This window comes from Dendrobates tinctorius, unplaced genomic scaffold (genome assembly GCF_039654945.1).
Source record: "Dendrobates tinctorius isolate UK_male_01 unplaced genomic scaffold, ASM3965494v1 ptg000094l, whole genome shotgun sequence".
In the NCBI taxonomy this organism is placed as follows: domain Eukaryota; kingdom Metazoa; phylum Chordata; class Amphibia; order Anura; family Dendrobatidae; genus Dendrobates; species Dendrobates tinctorius.
Genome location: NW_027361762.1, coordinates 18,701,215 through 18,725,105, shown reverse-complemented (window position 1 = coordinate 18,725,105; position 23,891 = coordinate 18,701,215). Strand labels below are relative to the sequence as shown.

Genomic DNA, 23,891 nt, shown 5'->3' with positions numbered 1-23,891 from the left:
ACTTCGCCTCAGTCACAGGTCATGGGTCTTTCAACAGGATAATAACCATAAACACACAGCTAAGAACACCCAAGAATGGCAACCTTCAAACATGAGACAACTGGAGCAGTTTGATCTTGATGAGAGGGCCAAAATACCTGTCGAGAGGTGTAACAGTCAATGAGACTTCTGCAGGAATTGTTTGATTGCAGGGATTGCCTCAAAAGCTTGTGCAACAAAATATTACGTTAAGGGTACCATCATTTCTGTCCAGGCCTATTTCATGAGTTATATTTTTTTTAATTTTGTGGAAGCATGGTTGAAAACCAATGTCTGACTTTCATTTGTTCATTTTCATAGATTTTTGATTCATTACTTTTGTCAGATTGAAGTTATTTCTGTGACCATTGTGGATTTTTCTTTCATTAAATGAAGGGTTCCAACAATTTTGATACAAAAAGTTTTTTTGCAAAAAAAAAAAAAGCGTCTTTGTGTGTGACAGCAGCCAAGCATAAAAGACAGCAATATTAATCTGGTATCTCTATTTGTATGGATTATCCTAAAAAAGAAAAAAAAAGCGCTACTATCTAAGTGTGGTAAATTTGTCAAGTTGTAAAAGGTGAGTTGTATAAGGAGCTTGCTTGCCTGAGATAGTTGTGCTGCTTGAGGCACAAATCTTTGTGGTTTGGATTCAAGAGTGATAGGCTGCAGCTATTCCCGGAGAGACAGGGGAAACAGCTTCCAGGAGTTTGCCACAGTGGAAGAATCGGAAATGGAAATCAGGATAAGCTTCTGTTGCTACGATTGAATCAAGGGGTGACCAGAAAAATGCCCACAGGAAAAATGTCCACAGGAAAAATGCCCACAAGAAAATTGCCCACACGGAAAATTGCCCACCCAAAAAATTGCCAATTGCATCATCACAAAGTTTCAGATCTATGATATTTGAGGTACAAGGTGAGGATGTTCACATGATATGTGCAAAATGCCCACAGAAAATCGCCCACAGACATGAATACCCACAGGAAAACAGCGAGTTATAGGTGAGATGCTCTGCAGGACAGAGAATAGTATAGAATTATAGGTTAAATGCTCTGCAGGACAGGGGGATAGTATACAGGTATAGGTGAGATGATCTGCAGGGCAGAAGAATAATCTAGAATTATAGGTGAGATGCTCTGCAGGACAGAGAATAGTATAGAATTATAGGTTGGATGCTCTGCAGGACAGGGGGATAGTATACAGGTATAGGTGAGATGCTCTGCAGGGCAGGAGAATAATATAGAATTCTAGGTGAGATGCTCTGCAGGACAGAAGCACATTTGCTTCTGCTTTTTGAGGGCAGGAGTCATGATAATGTTCTTGAACTACGTTGTCATCTTTTGCTTTGAGAACTGAATGGCACTTTGAAGAGCGATGCAGTCGGCATTTCCAAGTCACAACTGCGTTGATAGTATGAAATGCAAGATATTCAAACCCCAAGTAAATCATAACTTTGTTGTTCCTCTAGCTAGAATACTTTAGATGAACTCAAAATACACTTTTATTGAAAAGAAATTAAAAAATATAGGGCTAGAGCTATTAAAGTACATGCTTTAACTAAGAGTACCATTACACTTAGCGATGCACCAGCGATCCCGACAATGATATGGATCGCTGGTGCATCGCTAAGTTGCCGCTAGTGAGCTGCCACACAGGCAAATCTCACCAGTGACATAGCAGGGGTCGGGGGTCGCTACTTACCTGTCAGACGCGGCGATCCTGACGTCCTCCCGCACGCGTCGCTCGTCGGCGCCACAGGAAGCCCAGCATTAAGCGCCCGACGAGAAATGGTCCAGGACGTTCTCGCGCGACCAGCGATGAGCAGCGGGGGAGCCGGTCGGAGGTAAGTATCAGACATAGCGATATCGCTAGCAATATCACTGCTATGTCACAAAATCGGTGACGTTACAGCGATATTGCTAGCGATATCGCTATGTGTAACGTGGGCTTAACCATAACACAATTGGCTGGCACAGCAGGAAAGCCATTGTTCACTGGGGTTGTTCCAAAAGGAATGACAGGATTGCCAATTTGAAACAATGGGGGTGGGGAAGCGCTGGAAGGAACATGTGAAATAATGTCAACAAGGAAAGCCCGGTGACTTCCATGGGCTCCATTGAAATACAATACAGCACAACACAGGCAGCAAAGAAAATGCAGAATGGATTTCACCATAGGTCTCTGGACCCAGCTTACTTCTCCGGGTTCTACAGATTCGGTTCACTCATACCTAGTCCCAGAGTACAGATTCTGTTCTTACGAGCTGTCAGTCCACTGTGCTAAAAATAATACCACTCTCAGTGTGGCGTGTATGGGCCAAGAGACCCTTAATCAAATCCATTCTGCATTTTCTTTCATGCTATGCCTGCCTACACCTGCAGTATATGTGTATGATGCATAACTACGTAGGATCTGTTCACTCTTACTCTTGGTAGTCATAAGTGGACAGGGAAGTAAGTGCAGGTGCCATATTCACTAGCACTGAAATCAATAGGAGAGCGGTGCTGCTCTGGCACTTCCGGCTCCTCTGCTGGTCAGTGACATCACTATGGAGGCACACCGGGCAGTGGGGGCTGTTGTCTGCTGACCTGGCTGTCTTTCGAGAGCCCGCAAAAACCAGGGCTCATCCCACTGAACGCCCGCGCTCGACCCCCATGGGTAGAACCCCACTCAGACAACACAGGGTGAGGGGAACACACATTGGTAAGACTATTGGTTCACCAACAGAAAAAAACAGGTGCAATGACTGTTTTGAAGGCCATGATCAGGCATGGGGGTACAGATGTCTGCTTCTGCTGGATCTCCGTCCTCACTGAAGACACAGATCCAGATGACATGCATAGTGTTGCAGAGACCAGTCGGGTCCCTGCACTGCGATACATGCTGCACTGCAACACATGCAGTGGCTGTGAGCTGACATCGGCGGTGCAGCCACAGGGAGCGGCGCATGACAATGGCGTACACTCCGATGTCAGCTGACGGGTTGTTTTGGATACAAAAGACACTGGGCGACGTGGGAGCAGAGGAAAGGGGAGTAGAATGTTTTTGTGTTTAATTATGCATTAGGGGCAGAACGGGGGCACATACACTAGGATTGGGGACCATGTAAACCAGGATGGGGACATATATACCAGGAAGTGGGCATATATACCAGGATGGAGACCATTTGGACCATACATACCAGGATGGGGACCATATATACCAGCATATATCTATCTATTGCTGATGATGACAGACTGCAACAAACACAGATCTTCATTGTTGCAGTTTTGCACTAGATCAACTGTAAATCACAAGTTAATCACATATCATTTGCACCTCAAAAATCATACATCTTAAACTTTGTGATGCTGCAATTGGCAATTTTCTGTGTGGGCAATTTTCCATGTGGACAATTTTCCGTGTGGGCAATTTTCCTGTGGGCAATTTTCAGGGAACCGAATCAAGGACTGTGTCTTTTTGATTGAATGGGTAAAATCTCTTGACGCATAACCAATCCACCAAGAGCAGCAAGTTTGTTCTTGGGGGATTGGCTATGCAGAAACAGATTTTACTTGTTTAATCATGCAAATTGTCTTTTCACAGAGGAAGCTGACTAGAACTTTAGTCCCTCTTATAGGAAGTGGTAATCTTAGAAGTCAATGTCGATCATTTAACAATCCTTGTTGCATGACTTGGGATAAAAGCCAAAACCAGAAGTGCAAATTGAGATTCTGATTTTGGCTTTTATCCTACGTCGTGTAACAAGGCTCGTTAATGGGTCGACATTGATTTCGAGGATCGCTACTTCCTATAGGGGGCACTAAATTTCTAGTCCTCTTCCTCTCTGAAGAGACAATTTGCATATTTCCCAAAGAAGCATTGCTCGCACCGACCAAAAGAATAAAGTTGTCTAATCACTTATACCGTACAAGAATCTGGGGTAAAAAATAAAAACAATTCTTCACCCCAGTTTTTTTTCATCCTGACTTCCAAAAAATGCATTAAAGCTCGGCTCAGATTCAACCAGTGCTCTGTGCTGATCGCTTACTTCTGGGTTTTCGTGTAAATCTGTGAAATACATGATTCAGATGAATCCCCAGGCGGAAGACTTTCTATAACGAGGCATATGGAGGCACTCTGGATGCCTTCTGACTTGTGATCTGGTGGTGTCCGTCTTTCTAGGAGTGCATAAAAGTGCCGTCGGCCACAGTTTTGTGCTAACTTCTGAAAAGGACACTGCTGAACATAAGCTAAACAGAGTCCGTGGTTAAGCCCCCGTCAAACTAAGCGACGCACCAGCGATCCCGACAATGATATGACCTGGTCAGGTCAGGATCGCTGGTGTGTCACTACATGATCGCTGGTGAGCTGTCAAACAGGCAGATCTCACCAGCGATCAGGACCAGCGACGACATGGGTAACAAACACGCGCGTCGCTTAGTTACTCGTTGTGTACACTGGATACCAGCGTGCTCACGCTGGGAGCTGGTATCCAAGGTAAACAGCGGGTAACTAAGCGCGCACAGCGCTTAGTTACCCGCTGTTTATCTTGGATACCAGCTCCCAGCATGAGCACACTGGTATCCAGGGTACACAGCGGGTAACTAAGCGATACACGCGCTTAGTTACCCGCTGTTTACCTTGGATACCAGCTCCCAGCGTCTGCTTACAGCGCTGGGAGCTCTCTGATCGATGGTCTCCCTCTGCAACACGCAGCGATGCGTGCTGGCCAGCGGGAGACCAACGATCAAAAAAGGCCCAGGACATTCCTGAATGATTAGTGATACCCAGCGGGGGGCCAGTCGCTGATAGGTGTCACACACAGCGAGATCGCTGCTGAGGTCGCTGTTGCATCACAAAACTTGTGACTCAGCAGCAATCTCGCTAGCGATCTCGCTTAGTGTGACGGGGGCTTTACTCTGCTGCCTCATTATAGTGAATGGATCCTGCTTGGGATTCGTCTGAATAACGTCACTCGGAGATTAAGGCTATGTGCACACGATGCGTTTTTGAGGCGTTTTTTACGAGTGTAAATGCTCCAAAAACGCAATGGAATACTAAAGCAAGGGATTGCAATGACAATCCTGAAGTGTTATGCACAATATCTGAAAATTTCCGTCTGTATTTGCAGCATTTTATATTCTGCAGCATGTCAATTCGTTTTGCGTTTCTGCAGCATTTTTAACTCATTGGCCGGGGTCACACTGGCGAGGAATACGGCCGAGTGAGAGGCGCTAAAAGCACACATTAGACATGGACCAATGATTCTCTATGGGGTCCCTCGCACCAGCCGTATATTTCTCATCCGTATTCTACGCTCCGTGCCAATCGCAGCATACTGCGACTGTCAGCGTACTACGGCCGTAGTATGCCAATGCAAGTCTATGGGTGCACAAAAAATACGGATTACACACGGACCACACATGTGACTTGGGAGAAATACGCACCCGGTGTCCTTTACAAAAGCCGGCAATTCAGTGCGCGATACAGTAAACTCACACTGACAGGTTTAATAAAGAAACGACAGAATAGATATAAACACATAATACATATATATATATATATGTATTCTATGTGTCTATATCTATTTTTTGGTTTCTGTTAGAAACCCTGTCATAGGGCTCCATTATATGTCCATTTTGCAAGCCTGCGGGAAAATCTCGCCATATGGATGCCATACGGATTACATACAGATGCTCACATGCGCAAAATACGCGACCACACCTTGAATACGGATGACATACGGAGCACTATTTAGGGGCCATTCATCCGTATTACGCATGTAAAATACTGACCGTATTTTGCGTCGGTTAGTGTGACCCCGGCCATTGACTTGAGTCAGTCAAAACTGCAGCAAAAACGCAGGTGTATAAAGTTTATGTCTTTGCTGCATATTTACTGCTTATTTTCTGCAGATTTGCTGCCAAAAACGCTGCAAATTGTCAAAGTAAATTTCAGAAGGAGGAAGATTGTGTGGGCGGACAATATGTATGTGAGCGGAGAATCTGTGTGTCTGCGTGTGTCTGTCCGTATGTGGTGTCATCTGATGGGAATACTACTCCCATCCAGCTCCGTCTTTTGTCACACATAACAGAGACGACATGAGCCGATGATGGGAGAATAGTCCCATCATCTGGCGTCTGTGTTCAATTATAAAAAAATAAATAAAAACTTTTACATAATTAAATACATATTCACATACAAAATACATACTCACCAAACACCTAATCCTCAACACCCTAGTTTCCTGCAAGCAATCAAAAATAATAAACCAACATATACTCCCTGTCCGCTGTAGTCCATTTAATACAGAGTGTCGCACATCGATCTCACCTGGCCGCTGGTGATACACTGACAGGAGGTAATCACTCCCACTGTGTATCACTTCGCTGCCGTGAGAGTTCAACGGAGTTCATCAGCTGATCAGCTCCGATGCTTTCACTTGCAGCACCACTGTGTGAGAAAGTTCTCACAAAGCGGTAGTGCCGTAAGTGAGAGCACCGGAGCTGATGAACTTTGGTGAACTCTCACGGCAGCTCAGTGATACATTGCAGGAGTGATTACCTCCTGTCAGTGTATCGTCGGCGGCTGGGGAAAGCAGTCACAACCCCCAATGTGAATGTTCTACATGTGAGATCGCCGTGGGACACTCGGTATTAAATGGACTACGTCGGACAGGATAGTATTATATGTTGGTTTAGTATCTTTTGATTGCAGGAGACGAGGGAGTCGGCAATTAGGTGTTCAGTAAGTATGGTAAATTTGGATTCAATAAAGGAGTCTGTGTCATTATTTCAAATAAAGTACTTTATTCAGGGTGTGTGTTTTATGCAATATCACTATGGGGGTGTCTTATTAAAGCCTTTTCATTACTAACCTGTGGGCTTGATGTCACCTGACAATACAAAGGTGATATCAACCCCTCCAACCATTACCCTACTTGCCACTGCTACAGGGCAAGTGGGAAGAGCGAGGCTAAGTGCCAGAATTGGTGCATCTATAAGATGTGCCATTTCTGGGCCGGCTGATGTTTTTATCCTGGGGGTGCCAATATCCATGGACCCTTCCCAGGCTATTAATATCAGCCCGCAGCTGTCTGCCTAGCCTTTGCTGGTGCGATTTTATAGGGGTGCCCATGTCAATTTTTTTCTGAGCTTCCCCTGTAAACTAGCAAGTAAAGGCTAGCAAACAGCTGTGAGCAGATGTTAACCCCTTCGCCCAAGAGCCCGTTTTTGCTTTTGCGTTTCTTTTTTGTGCTCTCCTTCCCAGAGCCATAACATTTTTATTTTATTGTCAATATGGCTATTTGAGGGCTTGCTTTTTTTGCAGGAAGAGCTGTACTTTTTAACGGCACCATTGGTTTTACCATAACGTGTATTCAAAAACGGGAAAAAAATTCCAAGTGCGGTGAAGTTGCAAAAAAGTGCAATCCCACACTTGTTTTTTTTTTTACCATGTTCACTAAATGCTAAAACTGACCATTATGATTCTACAGGTCATTACGAGTTTATAGACACAAACATGTCTAGGTTCATTTTTATCTAAGTGGTGAAAAAAAATTCAAAACTTTGTTAAAAAAAAATAAAAAATTTGCGTCTTTTTGAGATCCGTAGCATCTCCATTTTTCATGATTTCATGTTGGTTGAGGGCTTTTTTTTTGCACGCCGAGCTGACATTTTTAATGTTACCATTTTTGTGCAGATACGCTCCTTTAATCGCCTGTTACTGCATTTTAGCGCAATGTTGAGGTGACCAAGAAAAACAATTCTGGCGTTTTTAATTTTTTTTCCCCCTACGCCGTTTAGCGATCAGGTTAATCCTTTTTTTTATTGATGGATCGGGTGATTCTGAACGCGGCGATACCAAATATGTGCATGTTTGAATTTTTTTTTTTTTTTGAATGGGGTAATAGGGAGGTGATTTGAACTTTTGTATTTGTTTTATTTTTTTAATATATTTAAAAACTTTTTTATTTTTGGCATGCTTCAATAGCCTCCATGGGAGGCTAGAAGCTGCCATAACCTGATTGGCTCTGCTACTGTACATAGAGGCGATGCTCAGATCACCTCTATGTAGAAGGACAGCATTGCTATGAGCGCCAACCACAAGGCACCTGATGAAGACGGAGGTTATCCGTTGAAACGCGTAGTGGAACTTAATAAAGAAGAAAACCTTTCAAGCGTCTCCCTTTCCTTTGCGCTCCCCTGCGATCAGGTTACCCTGCTTCCCGTGGCTGGAAGATTTGGCATCATAACCTGCTGAGAGTTTAGAACAGACTCCTTGTATTCAGTTCCAACATTGTGTGGCTCTGCAGGTGGAGGCATGTGGGCAGATCAAATTACAGCAGCTCCAGGCTTATCATCCATAGTTTATGCAAGCAAATTGGAAGATGTCCTCTGGTCAGTAGAAACAATAGAGGTTGCTTTAGGGCCTAGGGTGAATTCAGTCAGGATGAGGTTAACTTACTGCTCACTGTCTGTTGTGTGCAGACACACTCTGAGATAAAATCCAAAGACACTTTTTTTTTCTTCACTGCACTGATCTCTCTGCAGCAGTCCTACCTACTGGGGGCAGACTTACAACTCTTCACTGAAGAGAGGCAGCACCTCCTGGCAGGAGTAACAGGAGGCCAAAGAAGAGTCTGAGTGGGCGGGGCTAGTTTTGGTGCCGTTTCCAAGGCTCCACCCACTATGGGATGACTCAGCACAGGCTTAGCTGAGTACATGGGTCCCTCAAACAACGGGGGCCATCTTTGCAATATGTCAAAGTACAGTTCAACATACAATTTTACAGTCTTTTAGGATGTAAGGCTCCCCCTCTTGAATAAAGCACTGCTGTGTATGAGAATCTGCACTTAGCTTTGCTAAACAGGCAGCAGCAGCACAGCATATACCAGGAAACAGTCTTTAGAATACACTGGCAAGATACGGTTAATAAGCAGTTCTGAGCCTTGTAGTGCCACAATAGTGGAAAGGCACAGAGGAATATATCCTGTTCATGACACCACTTTTATGCAATAGCCCTGGTATGGGGCTATTCCATTCCCTTTTATCCACCCCCACGCAGCATCCACAGCTGATTGAATAACCACAGACAACAGGTCTCGGGGATAACAGCTGTTTTACTTCAGCAGAACGGGGAGAAATAACATGGAGTTATGGTAACCGTTCATGTGGGGAATCCACAGCCAATACAGTTCAGAATTGGATTCTGACACAGAATTGAGGTTCTGGAGCTTTAAGAACCTGTACTTGTACCTGTACCTGTAGAAGCAGTACTTGTGGGTAATTATAAGAGAGTTCAAAGTCTCTTGGTAGCATAAAGGCAGAAGAGGGAATATATGGCAATGTTTACAGACCTGAAATCCCATATTCATTTTCTCAGCTGGTCACGGTACATGCAGAAATATACTTGAAGTAAATAACGGATAATTTGCGGTGAGGCGGGGGACGCTCGATTTCCTCAACATGCAGAGCAATAGGTTCTTCTGTACACATTTAGTGCGACCTAATGCTGGAGAAGCACGCCATAAACCGGACAGCGGGTATCCAGGGTTAAAAAAGGTTAAAAGTCTTCAGCCATCTTGGCTGTAGAAGTCAGGGGAAGATACAAGGCATTAGGCCTGGCTGTAAGTCTTGAAATGAAGGGAAAGATGAACCTCCAGGCTTGGAGCCTGGAGGGGGTCGGGAGACCCCTCACATGAGGCCTGCTCTGGGTTACATCTTGAACCAGACTCCTCAGGGAACTTTCCAGAACCCTGTCTTGTCTCCACGGAGACTGGAGGTAGCTCCTCCCATTGAACCTTGGTGACTGGGTCACTGACCAATAGGATAACACTCAATTCTTGTGTCAGACTTCACATTGTGAGAATAATATAAATCATGAATATATGAGATTAGTGAGTAATGGATTCATTTAAACCATATAACAGTTAAAGGATAACTTAGGGGTGAGTTGAAGTGCATGAAAGCTACTCACGGTCCAGGGTTAGTTAAAGGGACATACCCAGTCTGGACCAGGTCACTACACAGGCTCTGGGGCAAAAGGTTTAAACATACACGATTTTTGTTCGGTATGCCCAGATACCTTGACGTGGTCCCAGTTTACATGATTAAGCTCTTCTCTTAGACCTCTTTCACACTTCAGTTTTTTGCCATCAGTCACAATCCGTCATTTTTTGAAAAAAACTGATCCAGCGTTTTTTTATGCCAGATCCGTTTTTTCTCATAGACTTGTATTAGTGACAGATTGTGACGGATGGCCACACGTTTCATCCGTCGTCCGACGGATCCGTCAGAAAATCTCTGACCGTCGGCAGGAGACAACGGTCAGAGTAACGTTTTTTGTGTACGTCGAAAAGTTGGACAGCGACAGATCCTGCGCCATCCGTCTTTGGATACAATGGAAGCCTATGGGCGTAGGATCTGTCACTGTCAGTCAAAAGACGGAATCCGTCGCTGGATTCCGTTTTTTCAAACTGAGCAGGCCCGGAACAATTTCTCTTCCATTAATTTAACCCCCACAGCCTTTATGGCACATAAAAATTCTCTTTCATTTTCTCTCTCTCTCTCATTCCGTTCCTTTAAATTTCCTACAACTCCTGCTTCGATGGATCCGTCAAAAAAACGGATACGGTGCATCAGTTTTTTACAATCTGCACAGGATCCGGTTTTTTAACACTGACGGATTGTGCCTGATTATAAAAGACTGAAGTGTGAAAGAGGCCTTAATGTGATGAAATCTGCTTTCCTTAAGTTCCAGATTTTTGCATTTCCTTATTGAAATGTTTTATTGAATATTACATTGAGACTTACCATATTATGGTCGCTGCATCCCAAAGGCTCCCAGACCTGTAGATCTGAAATTGTATCTGGTCTATTTGACATAACCAGATCCAGCAGATTACCTCCCCTGGTCAGTTCATCTACCAGCTGAGAGAGGTAATTGTCTTTAACTGCAGATAAGAACTTCCAGCTTTTAGCACAACCAGAAGAGTCTATGTCTATTGAATGTCTGGATACATAAAATCCCTCATAGTAATGACTCTTCTCATTTGCTGCCTTTTCAATTTGTTGCAGCTAAATGAAGAGGATTCTAGTGAATGACAATTAGCAGCTTTACATTATTACCATCCCCATGTACAGTTACCACACTAAAACTAAAGGTACTGTCACACTTAGCGATGCACCAGCGATATGACGCGGTCAGGATCGCTGGTGCATCACTAAGTGGTCGCTAGTGAGCTGCCACACAGGCAGATCTCACCAGCGACATCGCAGGGGTCGGGGGTCGCTACTTACCTGTCACACTAGGCGATCCTGACATCTATCTATTACTTTATTAGTTGTTTCTAAATGGTTTTATTATATGTAATTGCCTTTAACCCCTTAGTGACATAACCAATTTTTTAAATTCTGACCAGTGTCACTTTATGTGGTGATAACTCTGGAATGCTTCAACAAATCCCAGTGATTTTGAGACTGTTTTTTCCTGGCACAATATAATTTATGCTAATGGTAAATTTAGATTGATATATTTTGTGTTTATTTATAAAAAATATCAGAAACTTGACAAAAATGTAAAAAAAATTGCAATTTTCAAACTTTGAATGATTATCCCTTTAATCCAGATTGTCACATCACAGAAAAACATTAATAAATAACATTTCCCACATGTCTGCTTTACATCAGCACCATTTTTAAAACACTAATTTATTTTATTAGCCTTTTAGGAGGTTTAAAAATGTAGCAATAATTTTTCATTTTTTCAAGGAAATTTAGAAAATTTATTTTTTTGAGGGATCTATCCAGGTTTGAAGTGACTTTAGAGGTGCTATATATTGGAAAACCTCAAACATGATACCATTTTAAAAACTGCACCCCCTGACATATTGAAAACTGCTGTCAGGTAGTTTATTAACCCTTCAGGTGATTTTCAGCGCGCTGGTAACTAACGTACACATCGGGTATCTAAGGGACGCCCGTCCCTTGGATACCCGATGTGTACGTTAGTTACCAGCAGATCGCTGGTCTCCCGCCTGTCACACGCAGCGATGCGTGCTGGCCAGTGGGAGACCAGCGACCAAAGAAAAGTCCAGAGGTTTCCCAGAGCGATCAGCGATACCGTCAGGGGGGGCGGTCGCTGATCGCTGTCACACACAGCGATCTCGCTGGTGAGATCGCTGTTATGTCACAAAACTAGCGAGATCGCTATGTGTGATGGGGCCTTAAGGCCGCTATTTGGCCATGAACTGCTATGGCATACATCAGGACCACACAATCATGATCTCAGTGTGTCAATTAGATTAAAGCGGAAGCCCCCGCAATCTATTAACCATTTATTTGATGTAGTCACTTTTGACAGCAGCAACTAAGGGGTTAAACAGATATGGATTGTGCCAACACCGATCATTTATGATATAGCAAGTTGTCAGATATAGTGGATAGCCGACAGCTGCTGGATTGCCACCTGTATGGGGATGATATTCCCTTATATCTCAGGTCAGTAAATATACGTATTGGCTGTCATGAAGGGGTTAATTATGCTTTTTTTTCTCTATAACCACCATACCCTTTATTTTTGATGATCATCATGCTCCAATGTGATTTTTATATATGAATTTTTGATGAGATCCAGTCAAGATTGATATTGAATTAACTACTATTATGTGCATGAGGTTTATGCTTTCTCATCTAGTCAGTGTTTGTTTTACTGAAATTATTAGTCACTGAGGTATGTTATTAGTCACTGAGGCATGTCTCCTCATTGCTGGGTTAACAGGTATTTCCCTATGTGTGGGCACTAGGCGATACCTTTCAGTCTAGCTAAGGGGGAAAAGAAAAAGCAAGTGGGATCATACCTCTGTAACTAATCATCCTAAACTCCACGTCTCCAGCCATCACTTTAAAGGAAACATCTCATGTTAGTTAATGCTATTAACCTGCAGACATAGGCTTAATCTGCAGGTTAATAGCATTAGAAAAGTGCCCGGCAACCATAATGAAGGCAAAATTAGCTTGGCTCCTCATAGTAGCCGCCAGCTTTCAGTCATACAGGTTTTCCAGTCTGTCTACCGTCACGGCACTGTGATCGGTGGCATGATAAAGCACTGCAGAGCTGGCTGTCAGTCAAGTGCCTAAATGTGTTAACAGCTTCTACTCAAGGGTTACTATTGCTGAGCCAGAATGGCTTTATGACTGAAAGCTGGCTCCTGGGAAGAATAATGACTGAAAGCTGGCTCCTGGGAGGAATAAAATTCAATTTCTCCCTGGTGCCGCTTTAACACTATTAACCCTAAATCTGGAGCTTAATGGCTATATAATATGTGACAAGTTTCCTGTCTAGTATATTTTCTCTAAAATGCTGCAGTATTTAATAGAAACCTATACTTTGCTGCAGTAATCTGTTTCTAATTCATGCTGCCTGTTTTTTGTGCAGTATGATTAAACTAACAGGTTCCTTTTGAATGTATTCTGTTTAATAGAATGAAATATAACTAATTTAAAATTCTGTCATTTAACTGCAGGTTTTCCAGCTTTTTTGGCATTTACAACTGTTGAAAATGGATATATCTCCATCTTCTTCAGATGATGGGTTAAGTAATTCTCACCTGAGTAGCCCATCAACTCCTCAGCTTGTGCCACTAGACCCAGAAGGTGGTGGTAAAGCTACTCCTGCAAGTAAAAACAAGAAAGCACAGCGGATGGACCGTGGTAGCGAGGAGTACCGTCTACGCAGGGAGCGCAACAACATGGCTGTAAAGAAAAGTAGATTAAAAAGCAAGCAAAAAGCCCAAGATACACTGCAACGGGTCAATCAGCTAAAAGAGGAGAACGAAAGGCTAGAAGCCAAAATTAAGCTATTGACGAAAGAGTTAAGTGTGCTGAAGGACCTTTTCCTAGAGCATGCACACAACTTAGCAGAAAGTGTACCAACAGAGACTTCTGTAGCAGGGCCGGACCAAGCAACACCATAACATGTACTACATTATTTTAATTGGTGGCAGACTTCAGAATAGACGTTTGGACAGAGATAAAGCTTGACAATTGTTCATGGATATATATTCCAAGAAGTGCTGGAACTATTTGTTCTGCTTCATCTTTGTAAACATTTTATGTGAATAGCACTGGGAGTTCCGAGGTTTTAAAAACCCTGTTAATTTTTTTAGCACTATATGATGTGTCATCATGACCTTATCATTTTGTGCTCCATGACAGATATGTACTTCATGCTGATCACTCCAACAGAGATGATATGTGGTGCAATCAACTGCAGGAGCCAATTGATATGCACATCTCGACTCCTACTGTAACTGCTATGATCAGCGTTCTCTGAAATCCTACCTGTTTAATCTCCCATATTGTGTTTTCGATAATGATAACCAAACAAGGAGGTTGACAGATTTAAAACATTCTCTCTGTCATCCCATTGGAACCTCTGCAGCAAGGTAGCGAGTATCAATGGGTTGCTATGGCAATAGGAGGCTTGACAAATGCCTTCGGGTTTGCCATACTTGACAGTACAGACAATCCGATCCCACTGGAGGCAAGGCCTGGTATGTTAATCATTAGTCAAGCACTGGTATGATAGTCTAATGCCCACCAAAGTACACTACAGCTCAATAGTGCTGTGTATTAATACTACCTTAATTCGTATTTTTAAATCACATGTTAAAATACCCTTAAGGGCAGATAAATAATGTAAAAATTGTTCAAATCTGGAAAAAATAAACATAACTTAAAAATGTCACATTTGTTATTGCCGCATAAGTAATGACATGTACTACATCACAGACATAATTTATCCCACATGGTGAACACTGGAAAGAAAAAACACAAAAAAAATTACTGGCTAAAAAATTGTACATACGGTATAGCAAAAGGATAACAGTAGAAACTACAGGTTATTGCGCAAAAAATATAAGCCCTCATCTGGCTCTAAACTAAACAAGTAAAAGTTATTGATCTCAGAAAATGATACAAAAAAACCACAAAAAAGTAGTAAAATGTAAAACAAATTATATAAATTGGATAGCAATGTAATCATACTGACCCGTACTATAAAAATATATATTTTCCTGTACAATTCACGCTGTAAGAAAAAAATATACTGTAATTTCTGGATTTTCCTCATCCAGCATCACAAAAAAATGAAATTAAATGATCAAAAAGTTGTTTGTATCAAAAAATGGCACCATTCAAAACAGCAGCTCTATGTCTATGGAAACAAAATTATTTTCTGGTTCTCGGATTTCTCAGATTATAGGGAACACCCACCCCTCCTCAAAAAAAAGAATTTTAAGACAAAATAACTTTTTTTGTGTGTGTGTAAAAGTCGTAAAACCAAAATCTACATAAATTGGGTATTGTCATTATCGTATCAACCGCCAGAATAAAGTTACTATGGCGCTCAAAACAATACAGATTTTTTTTTAGTTGTTTTTTTCTTACACTGTTTACTATTCAGCTTATATACATGCCACCTCCAAATAAAGTGTAGTAAAAAGTGATCACAAATTCCTATGCATTAGAAAATGGCACCGCTGAATGCTGCATCTTCATCTGTCAGGCAAATAAATGAGACCTTATACAGCTACTTTCACAGAATATTGAAAAACGTATCACTCTCAGAATATGGTGATGCAAAAGCAATTTTTTTTTCTAATGTATTTCTTATACTAAAGATGAGTTTAATGGCCATCGCCATATTAGTTCGAACTCACGAAATAACGGTAACACCTTATTTGTGTGGCACGTGAATAAGAGAAATGTTCAAACATCAAAAAATAGATGTGATGTTTTATTAACTTTGGTATAGTGAGACATTGAAAAAAATTTTAATAAAAGTTTGGTAAGATATATACAACCAAATCCTGCCGCTGACAAGTAGAACTTATCCAAAGAAAGAAAAATCCTCATACAGCTACATCGACAAAAAAAATTATTATGACTGTTTTTTCAAGGGACAAAATGGGGGGTGTCAGTACAGGGGTAGCACTGCTGCAACAACGCATGTCCTCTGAAAGTCAGGGGAGTGTCTGCTCCAGTAAGGGGGAAATAGGGGAGCAGGGCAGGCCAGACAGGTTCAGGTAGTGGGGGACTCAATTATTAGGGGAACAGATAGGGCAATCTGTCACAAAGACAGGGATCGTCGAACAGTGTGCTGCCTACCTATTCATTTTATAGGAGGGTATGATAGTACAGATAGTGACCTGGGCACAAATAAAGAAATTGGGGGTGACATGGGGGGTGGGGCTAAAACAGTTATTATTTTAAGAAAGAATAGAGGTACAGAGAGATACATAAAGTGCATGTATACTAATGCCACCAACAAAATGGAGAACTTAAAATTAATTTTGTTGGAGCATAATTATGACATGGTGGGGATACAGATATCCCCGCCATGTCATAATTATGTTCCAACAAAATTAATTCTAATTTAATTAATCAATTAATTAAGTAATTCTAACAGCCCAGTCATGGCTCTCATCCAGCCATGTCTCAGAAGACATGGCTGGACAAGAGCCATGACTGGGCTGTTAATTTACAGGGATGTAGTCTGTTCAGAAATGACCATACAAATAACCGAGGTGGGTGTGTGTTTATATGTAAAATCATCCTTAAAACCCATCCTGCGTGATAATATATGTGAATCTAATGAAAATGTAGAGTCCCTGTGGGTGGATATAAGGGGAGGAGGAGAAAATAATTACTGATAGGGGTTTGTTATAAAGGCCCTTTTACATTTAGCGATGTACCAGCGATCCGACCCGGTCAGGATCGCTGGTGCATCGCTAAATGATCGCTAGTGAGCTTTCACACAGAAAGATCTCACAGCGATGCAGCAGCGACGCAGCGCACGATACTCATCTTTCACACACAGCGATCCTGACGTCCTCCCGCCCGCGTCCAGCGTCGCTCGTCTCACACAGCAGGAAGCCCAGCAGGAAGCAGACGACGAGAAATGGAGCCGCCCAATCTCGCGCGATCAGCGATAACCAGCGGGGGAGCCGGTCGGAGGTAAGTATCACACATAGCGATATCACTAGCAATATCGCTATAACGTCACAAAATCAGTGACGTTTTAGCGATATTGCTAGCGATATTGCTATGTGTAAAACCCCCTTAAGTCTCCAAAAATAATGGAAGCAACAGAGAATATCCTCGAATAGAACGGAGAATATCCTCGTACAGCAAATATATGAAGCAGCGACTCAAGGAGAAGTCATTAATATGGGGGACTTCAACTACCCTGAAATAAATTGGGGAACAGAAACCTGCAGTTCCAGCAAAAGGTAATAGGTTTTTGACAACTATGAGAGACAGTTATCTTTCACAACTGGCTCAGGACCCAACAAGAAGGGGCATTACTAGATCTAATATTAACCAACAGGCTAGACCGCATATGAAATATAAGGAACATAGAAAAGTACAGTAAAACAAACGTATAAAAATACTCTGTTGTGAAGAAGTAACAGTAAACAGCAAGTGCTAGTAAAAAGATGATAAAAAACAGGGTATTTGGTTGATACATTTTTTGCAAAAAATGTATACTAAGCCGCTCTACCAAATGTCAAGCGTGTCCACATCGGACATTACCTGTCTGAATCCTGCTCATATAGGTACTATACCCATGACCAGGTTTTTAAATACATTAGTTAGGGACTGCTCTGATATGGGTTACCTTGATGTTTGGTAGTGCAGCTTAGTATACATTTTTTTCAAAAAACATCAACTAAATACCCTGTTTTTTATCATCTTTTTACTACCACTTGCTATTTATGGTTTCTTCTTCTCAACAGACTATTTTTATACATTTGTTTTACTGTGCTTTTCTATGGTTCAGTCTTTTGGTGGTGTGAACACTGTCCTACAGACTTGTTCACTGTGTGCATGGCCCATGTGTTTGTATATGAAATATAAGGGATGGGGGTCACTTGGGTAATAGTGATCACAAAATAATAAGTTTTCATGTACCCTGTAAAAAAAATATTTAGAATTGAGAGTCCTCACTGAGGCAGGCCAGTACACCAGGAGACGTGGAGGGGGCCATAGGAGGGCAACAACCCAGCAGCAGGACCGCTACCTCAGCCTTTGTGCAAGGAGGAACAGGAGGAGCACTGCCAGAGCCCTGCTAAATGACCTCCAGCAGGCCACAAATGTGCATGTGTCTGCACAAACGGTTAGAAACCGACTCCATGAGGATGGTCTGAGTGTCCGACGTCCACAGATGGGGGTTGTGCTCACAGCCCAACACCGTTCAGGATGCTTGGCATTTGCCACAGAACACCAGGATTGGCTAATTCGCCACTGGCGCCCTGTGCTCTTCACAGATGAAAGCAAGTTCACATTGAGCACATATGACAGACGTGACAGAGTCTGGAGACGCTGTGGAGAGCGATCTGCTGCATGCAACATCCTTCAGCATGACCAGTTTGGCAGTGGGTCAGTAATGGTGTGGGGTGGCATTTCTTTGGAGGGCCGCACAGCCCTCCATGTCCTTGCCAGAGGTAGCCTGACTGCCATTAGGTGCCGAGATGAGATCCTCAGACCCCTTGTGAGACCATATGCTGGTGTGGTTGGCCCTCGGTTCCTCCTAATGCAGGACAATGCCAGACCTTGTGTGGCTGAAGTGTGTCAGCTGTTCCTGCAAGATGAAGTAATTGAAGCTATGGACTGGCCCGACCGTTCTCCAGACCTGAATCCGATTGAGCACATCTGGGACATCATGTCTCGCTCCATCCACCAACATCACATTGCACCACAGACTGTCCAGGAGTTGGCGGATACTTTAGTCCAGGTCTGGGAGGAGATCCCTCAGGAGACCATCCGCCGCCTCATCAGGAGCATGCCCAGGCGTTGTACAGTAGGAAGGTCATACAGGCATGTGGCCACATGCAATACTGAGCCTTATTCTGACTTGTTTTAAGGACATTACATTCCACTTTAATTTTGTGTGTGACTCCAAATCCAGGCCTCCATTGGTTAATAAATTTGATTTCCATTGATGATGTTTGTGTGATTTTGTTGTCAGCACATTCAACTTTGTACAGAACAAAGTATTCAATGAGAATATTTCATTCATTCAGATCTAGGGTGTGTTATTTGAGTGTTCCCATTATTTTTTTGAGCATTGTATATCTTTCCTGTATCATGTATCCTTTAATAAGATGTGTAGTAGAGGGGTTACAAGGACCCTAAACTTAAGGTAGACAAATTTCCAATGGCTGAGAGATTATCTTAGTGCAATAAACTGGAATGATATCTTGAAAAATAAAGGTACACAAATAAAATGGAAGATGTTTATTAGCATCCTGAATAGGACCTGTGCACAATATATATCGTATGGGAATAAACATGCTACAAATAGGAGGAAACCACTATGGCTAAAAAGAGCTGTAAGGGGCACAATAAGTGACAAAAATAAAGCATTTAGAGAATTAAAGCAAGTAGGTAGTGATGAGGCATTAAATAAATACAGAAAATTAAATATATTCAGTAAAAAGCAAATCAAGACAGCAAAGATTGAGACAGAGACTCATTGCCAGAGAAAGTAAAAATAATCCCAAAATATTCTTTAACTACATAAATAGTAAAAAACTAAAAAATCATAGTGTTGGCCCCCTTAAAATTAGTCTGGGTGAAATGGTGGATGAGGATGAGGAAAAAGTCAATATGCTAAGTGACTTATTTTAAAATTAATTTACACAAGAAAATCCCATGACTGATAACATGATCAGTGATAACAAAAAATCTCCATTAAATGTCACCTGCTTAACCCAGCAGGAAGTATGTCAGCATCTTAAAATCACTAAAGTTGACAAATCCCCGGGTCTGGATGGGATACACCCCCGAGTACTGCAGGAATTAAGTACAGTCATAGATAGACCATTATTTTAATCTTTAAAGATTCCATAATAACAGGGTCTGTACCACAGGACTGGCATATAGCAAATGTGGTGCTAATATTCAAAAATGGTACAAAAACTGAACTTGGAAATAATAGGCCAGTGAGCTTAACCTCTACTGTGGGTAAAATCCTGGAGGGTTTTCTAAGAGATACTATACTGGAGTACTGAAGAAGAATAACCTCATAACCCAATATCAACATGGATTTATGAGGGACCGTTCCTGTCAGACTAATTTGATAAGCTTCTATGAAGAGGTAATTTCCAGACTGGACCAAGGGAACGCAGTGGACGTGTTGTATATGGACTTTTCAAAAACTTTCGATGTGGTGCCACACAAAAGGTTGATACATGAAATGAGAACAATGGGGATAGCGGACAATATGTGTAAGTGGGTTAAGAGCTGGCTCAGGGATAGGAAGCAAAGGGTGGTTATTAATGGAACACACTCAGACTGGGTCACAGTAAACAGTGGGGTACCACAGGCGTCAGTATTGGGCCTGCTTCTTTTTATCATATATATTAATGACCTTGTAGGGGGCACAGAGAGTAGAATTTCATTATTTGCAGATGACACTAAACTCTGCAGGGTAATCAATACAGAGGAGGACAATTTTATGTTACAGGAGGATTTTTGTAAATAGAATCTTGGGCTGATAAATGGCAAATTAGCTTTAATGGGGATAATTGTAAGGTCATGCACTTGGGCAGAGGAAATAAGATGTATAATTATGTGCCTAATTGTAAAACACTAGGCAAAACTGTTACTGAAAAAAACCTGGGTGTATGGGTGGATGACAAACTCACATTTAGTGGCCAGTGTCAGGCAGCTCCTGCAAAGTTAAATAAAATAATAGGATGCATTATCCCCTTCCCAACCCATAACGCCTACATAGGCATCATGAAATCTTTGCCAACACCAACAATGATGCCTACGTAGGCGTCATGGTATAAATCACCCTTCTGCGGGTCGGGTGACCGGGGTCACTGAAAGGTCACCTGGCCCGCAGATGCAGGAGGCTTTGTGCTTCACCCCAGGGGGGTGGCTTCGCCTCCCCGTGGCTACGATCGCACTGATTGGCTGTTGAAAGTGAAAGTGAAAGCCGCCGTCATCATCTGCTCCCCCTCCCCTTCCCTCTGCTCCCCCCTGCCTTCCGATCACCCCCCTCCCCTTCCCCGGTACCCTCCAAGTTCTGCTGTTGCTCCCGGTGTCCCGCTGTCCCGGATCATGGGCGCCGCCATCTTCCAAAATGGCAGGCGCTTGCACAGTGCGCCCGTCGGATCAGCCAAACGGCATATGCCATTCATTCATTTTGATCACTGTGATAGATCCTATCACAGTGATCAAATAAAAAATAGTAAATCACCCCCCCTTATCAGCCACATAGGTAGGGACAAATAATAAAATAAATAAAATATTTTTATTTTTCTATTAGAATTAGGGTTAAAATTTGGGTTAGAATTAGTGTTAGGGTTGGAAATAGGGTTAGGGTTGGAATTAGGGTTAGGCTTGTGGTTAGGGTTATGTTTAGAGTTGGGATTAGGGGTGTGTTGGGGTTAGGGTTATGGTTAGGGTTGGGATTAGGGTTAGGCTTGTGGTTAGGGTTATGGTTAGGGTTGGAAATAGGGTTAGGGGTGTGTTGGGGTTAGGGACGGAGTTAGAATTGAGGGGTTTCCACTGTTTAGGCACATCAGGGGGTCTCCAAATGCAACATGGCGCCACCATTGATTCCAGCCAATTTTGCGCTCAAAAAGTCAAACGGTGCTCCCTCCCTTCCAAGCCCTGACGTGTGCCCAAACAGTGGTTTACCCCAACATATGGGGTATCAGCATACTCAGGAGAAATTGCACAATCTGCTAAGTTACCAACCTTTCTGGTTTCCTGGTGGCCTAGCCTATTCCTGCCATCCTCCTTGGTGACCAGTTCTTAACACAGATCCAGAAATGGATTGTGACAGTACCCCCCTTATAATGAGCGGCCCCTGGACCCTCAACACTGCACCTCACCAGAAAACCACCTACATTGAGGACACCTAGATCCACCAGAGTTCACCTCAGCAACCACCTGACTCTCAGGGTCATGGCAAACGTGGACTGATGGAGGTGGCAACGTATGCTCCGGAGGCGCCACAAATCTCCAGAGCACCGAACTGGGGAATGAGTTGTGTATGGGCATTACCGGGGCTAACTCCAGCTGGTAAGTCCCTAGGCCAAAAATGGCCGACACCCGATATGGCCCGATCACCCGACAACTCCAGACCCCAGCAGCACACTTCCACTGGATGTTTTTGGAGAACACCCATACGTACTCATTCACACACAGGTCCGGACCTGAACGTTTATTGCCAAACACACGTTTGCCACAAGATGGTGAACTATTCACGAAACTGACTACAGAGGCGTCCCTGTTATGAATGAGTCACCGAAGGAGGAAAAAACAAAAATACAAACTAAGTCCAGAAAACCGGAGAGGTTGGTAGCTATCGGATTGCAGACCCCTGATCCTATCCACAACAACTAACAGTAGCCGTGGGGGGTTCCTACGATGCCCTAGACCCCTCGATCACAGCCGGAGAACTAAATAGGCCTAAAGAAAGAAAGGGGAAATCTAAACTGCCCCAGAGCAGACCCCAAAGCAATAGGCAGCCCCCAACATATAATGACGGTGAAGCAAGATGAAAACACTAACACAGATAGAAAGATAGGTTGAGCAAACGATGAGGCCCAAGCTAACTAAAAAGGACAGGATAGAAAAGCTGCTGTCTGCAATCCGCAAAAAACCCTACCAAAAAATGTCCCAACCGTCTGACAGGAAAAACAGGCCCTGAAGTCGCTAGGACTTCAAAATGACTATATCAGCACTCAGGTAAATTCTGAAGACAGAGCAAAGAGACAAACTGATCAGAGACAAAAATGGAACTCAGCACACCCCCGACCGGGGATGTCTGAACTCCAAAAAACAAGGTAAACAAAACAAAACTAATAAGTTCAATAGCAGAGCAAAAACTTATCTTTGGGAAGCAGGAATCAGACTGGTCTCCAAGAATCCAGCAGAGAAATCACCAGCGACTCAGAAGGACGTCGGCTGCCTTATATCCAGTCAGCAGTTCCTGTTACCCAGTCATCATCTACCAGATCAGGTGTTTGGTAATCAGCCTCACTACCTTCCTTCACCAGAAGAGGGAGATCATCAGACATCGACGGTGAAGGGGAAAATGAACTCACAACAGTACCTTCCCCTTGAGGAGGGGTCACCGAACCCTCATCCACGCCACCAGGGCGATCTCAGGATAGGCCAGATGAAAGGCACGAACCAATCTTTCGGCCAGTATATCGGATGCAGGGACCCAAGAATTATCCTCCTGGCCATAACCCTTCCATTTAACCAAATACTGGAGTCTCCGTCTAGCCAGGCGAGAATCCAGTATCTTCTCAACCTCATATTCCACATTACCTTCAACCAATACCGGGTCAGGAGGTGCCACCACAGGAACTACTGGCTCAACAAACCTCTTCAACAAAGACTTATGAAACACGTTATGGATCTTAAATGTAACAGGAAGAGCCAATCGAAAAGAGGCTGGATTAAGAATCTCCAAAATCTTGTAAGGTCCAATAAATCTAGGCTTAAACTTTGGAGAAGCCACCTTCATAGCGATATTCTTTGATGACAACCAAACCATATCACCCACCTTAAACTGGGGACCAATGGTCCTATGCCGGTTGGAAAACCGCTGGGCCTTTTCCTGGGAGAGAGACAACTTATCCACCACTTGGTCCCTGATCTGGTGCATTCTCTCCACCACAGTGTCAACACCTGGGTAGGCAGAAGGCTCCACCTGCCTTGAAGAGAATCGAGGATGAAACCCAAAGTTACAAAAAAAAGGTGACATCAAAGTGGCAGAACTAGCTCTATTATTTAAAGCAAATTCGGCCAAGGGCAAAAATGAAACCCAATCATCCTGATAGGCAGAAATAAAAC

At 43.0% G+C, this 23,891-nt stretch overlaps 1 protein-coding gene across 1 annotated transcript in view; it reads left to right on the top strand.

The window, feature by feature from the left end:
* CEBPG (CCAAT enhancer binding protein gamma) overlaps positions 1-15,420 on the top strand; it is an 80,787-nt gene extending 65,367 nt beyond the window's left edge. Inside the window, exon 2 of the mRNA XM_073586703.1 lies at positions 13,529-15,420. Within this exon, the coding sequence (XP_073442804.1) occupies positions 13,565-13,978 (414 nt within the window). The 5' untranslated portion in view covers positions 13,529-13,564 and the 3' untranslated portion in view covers positions 13,979-15,420. The remainder of the gene's footprint in view (positions 1-13,528) is intronic.
* The last annotated feature ends 8,471 nt before the right edge of the window (positions 15,421-23,891 follow it).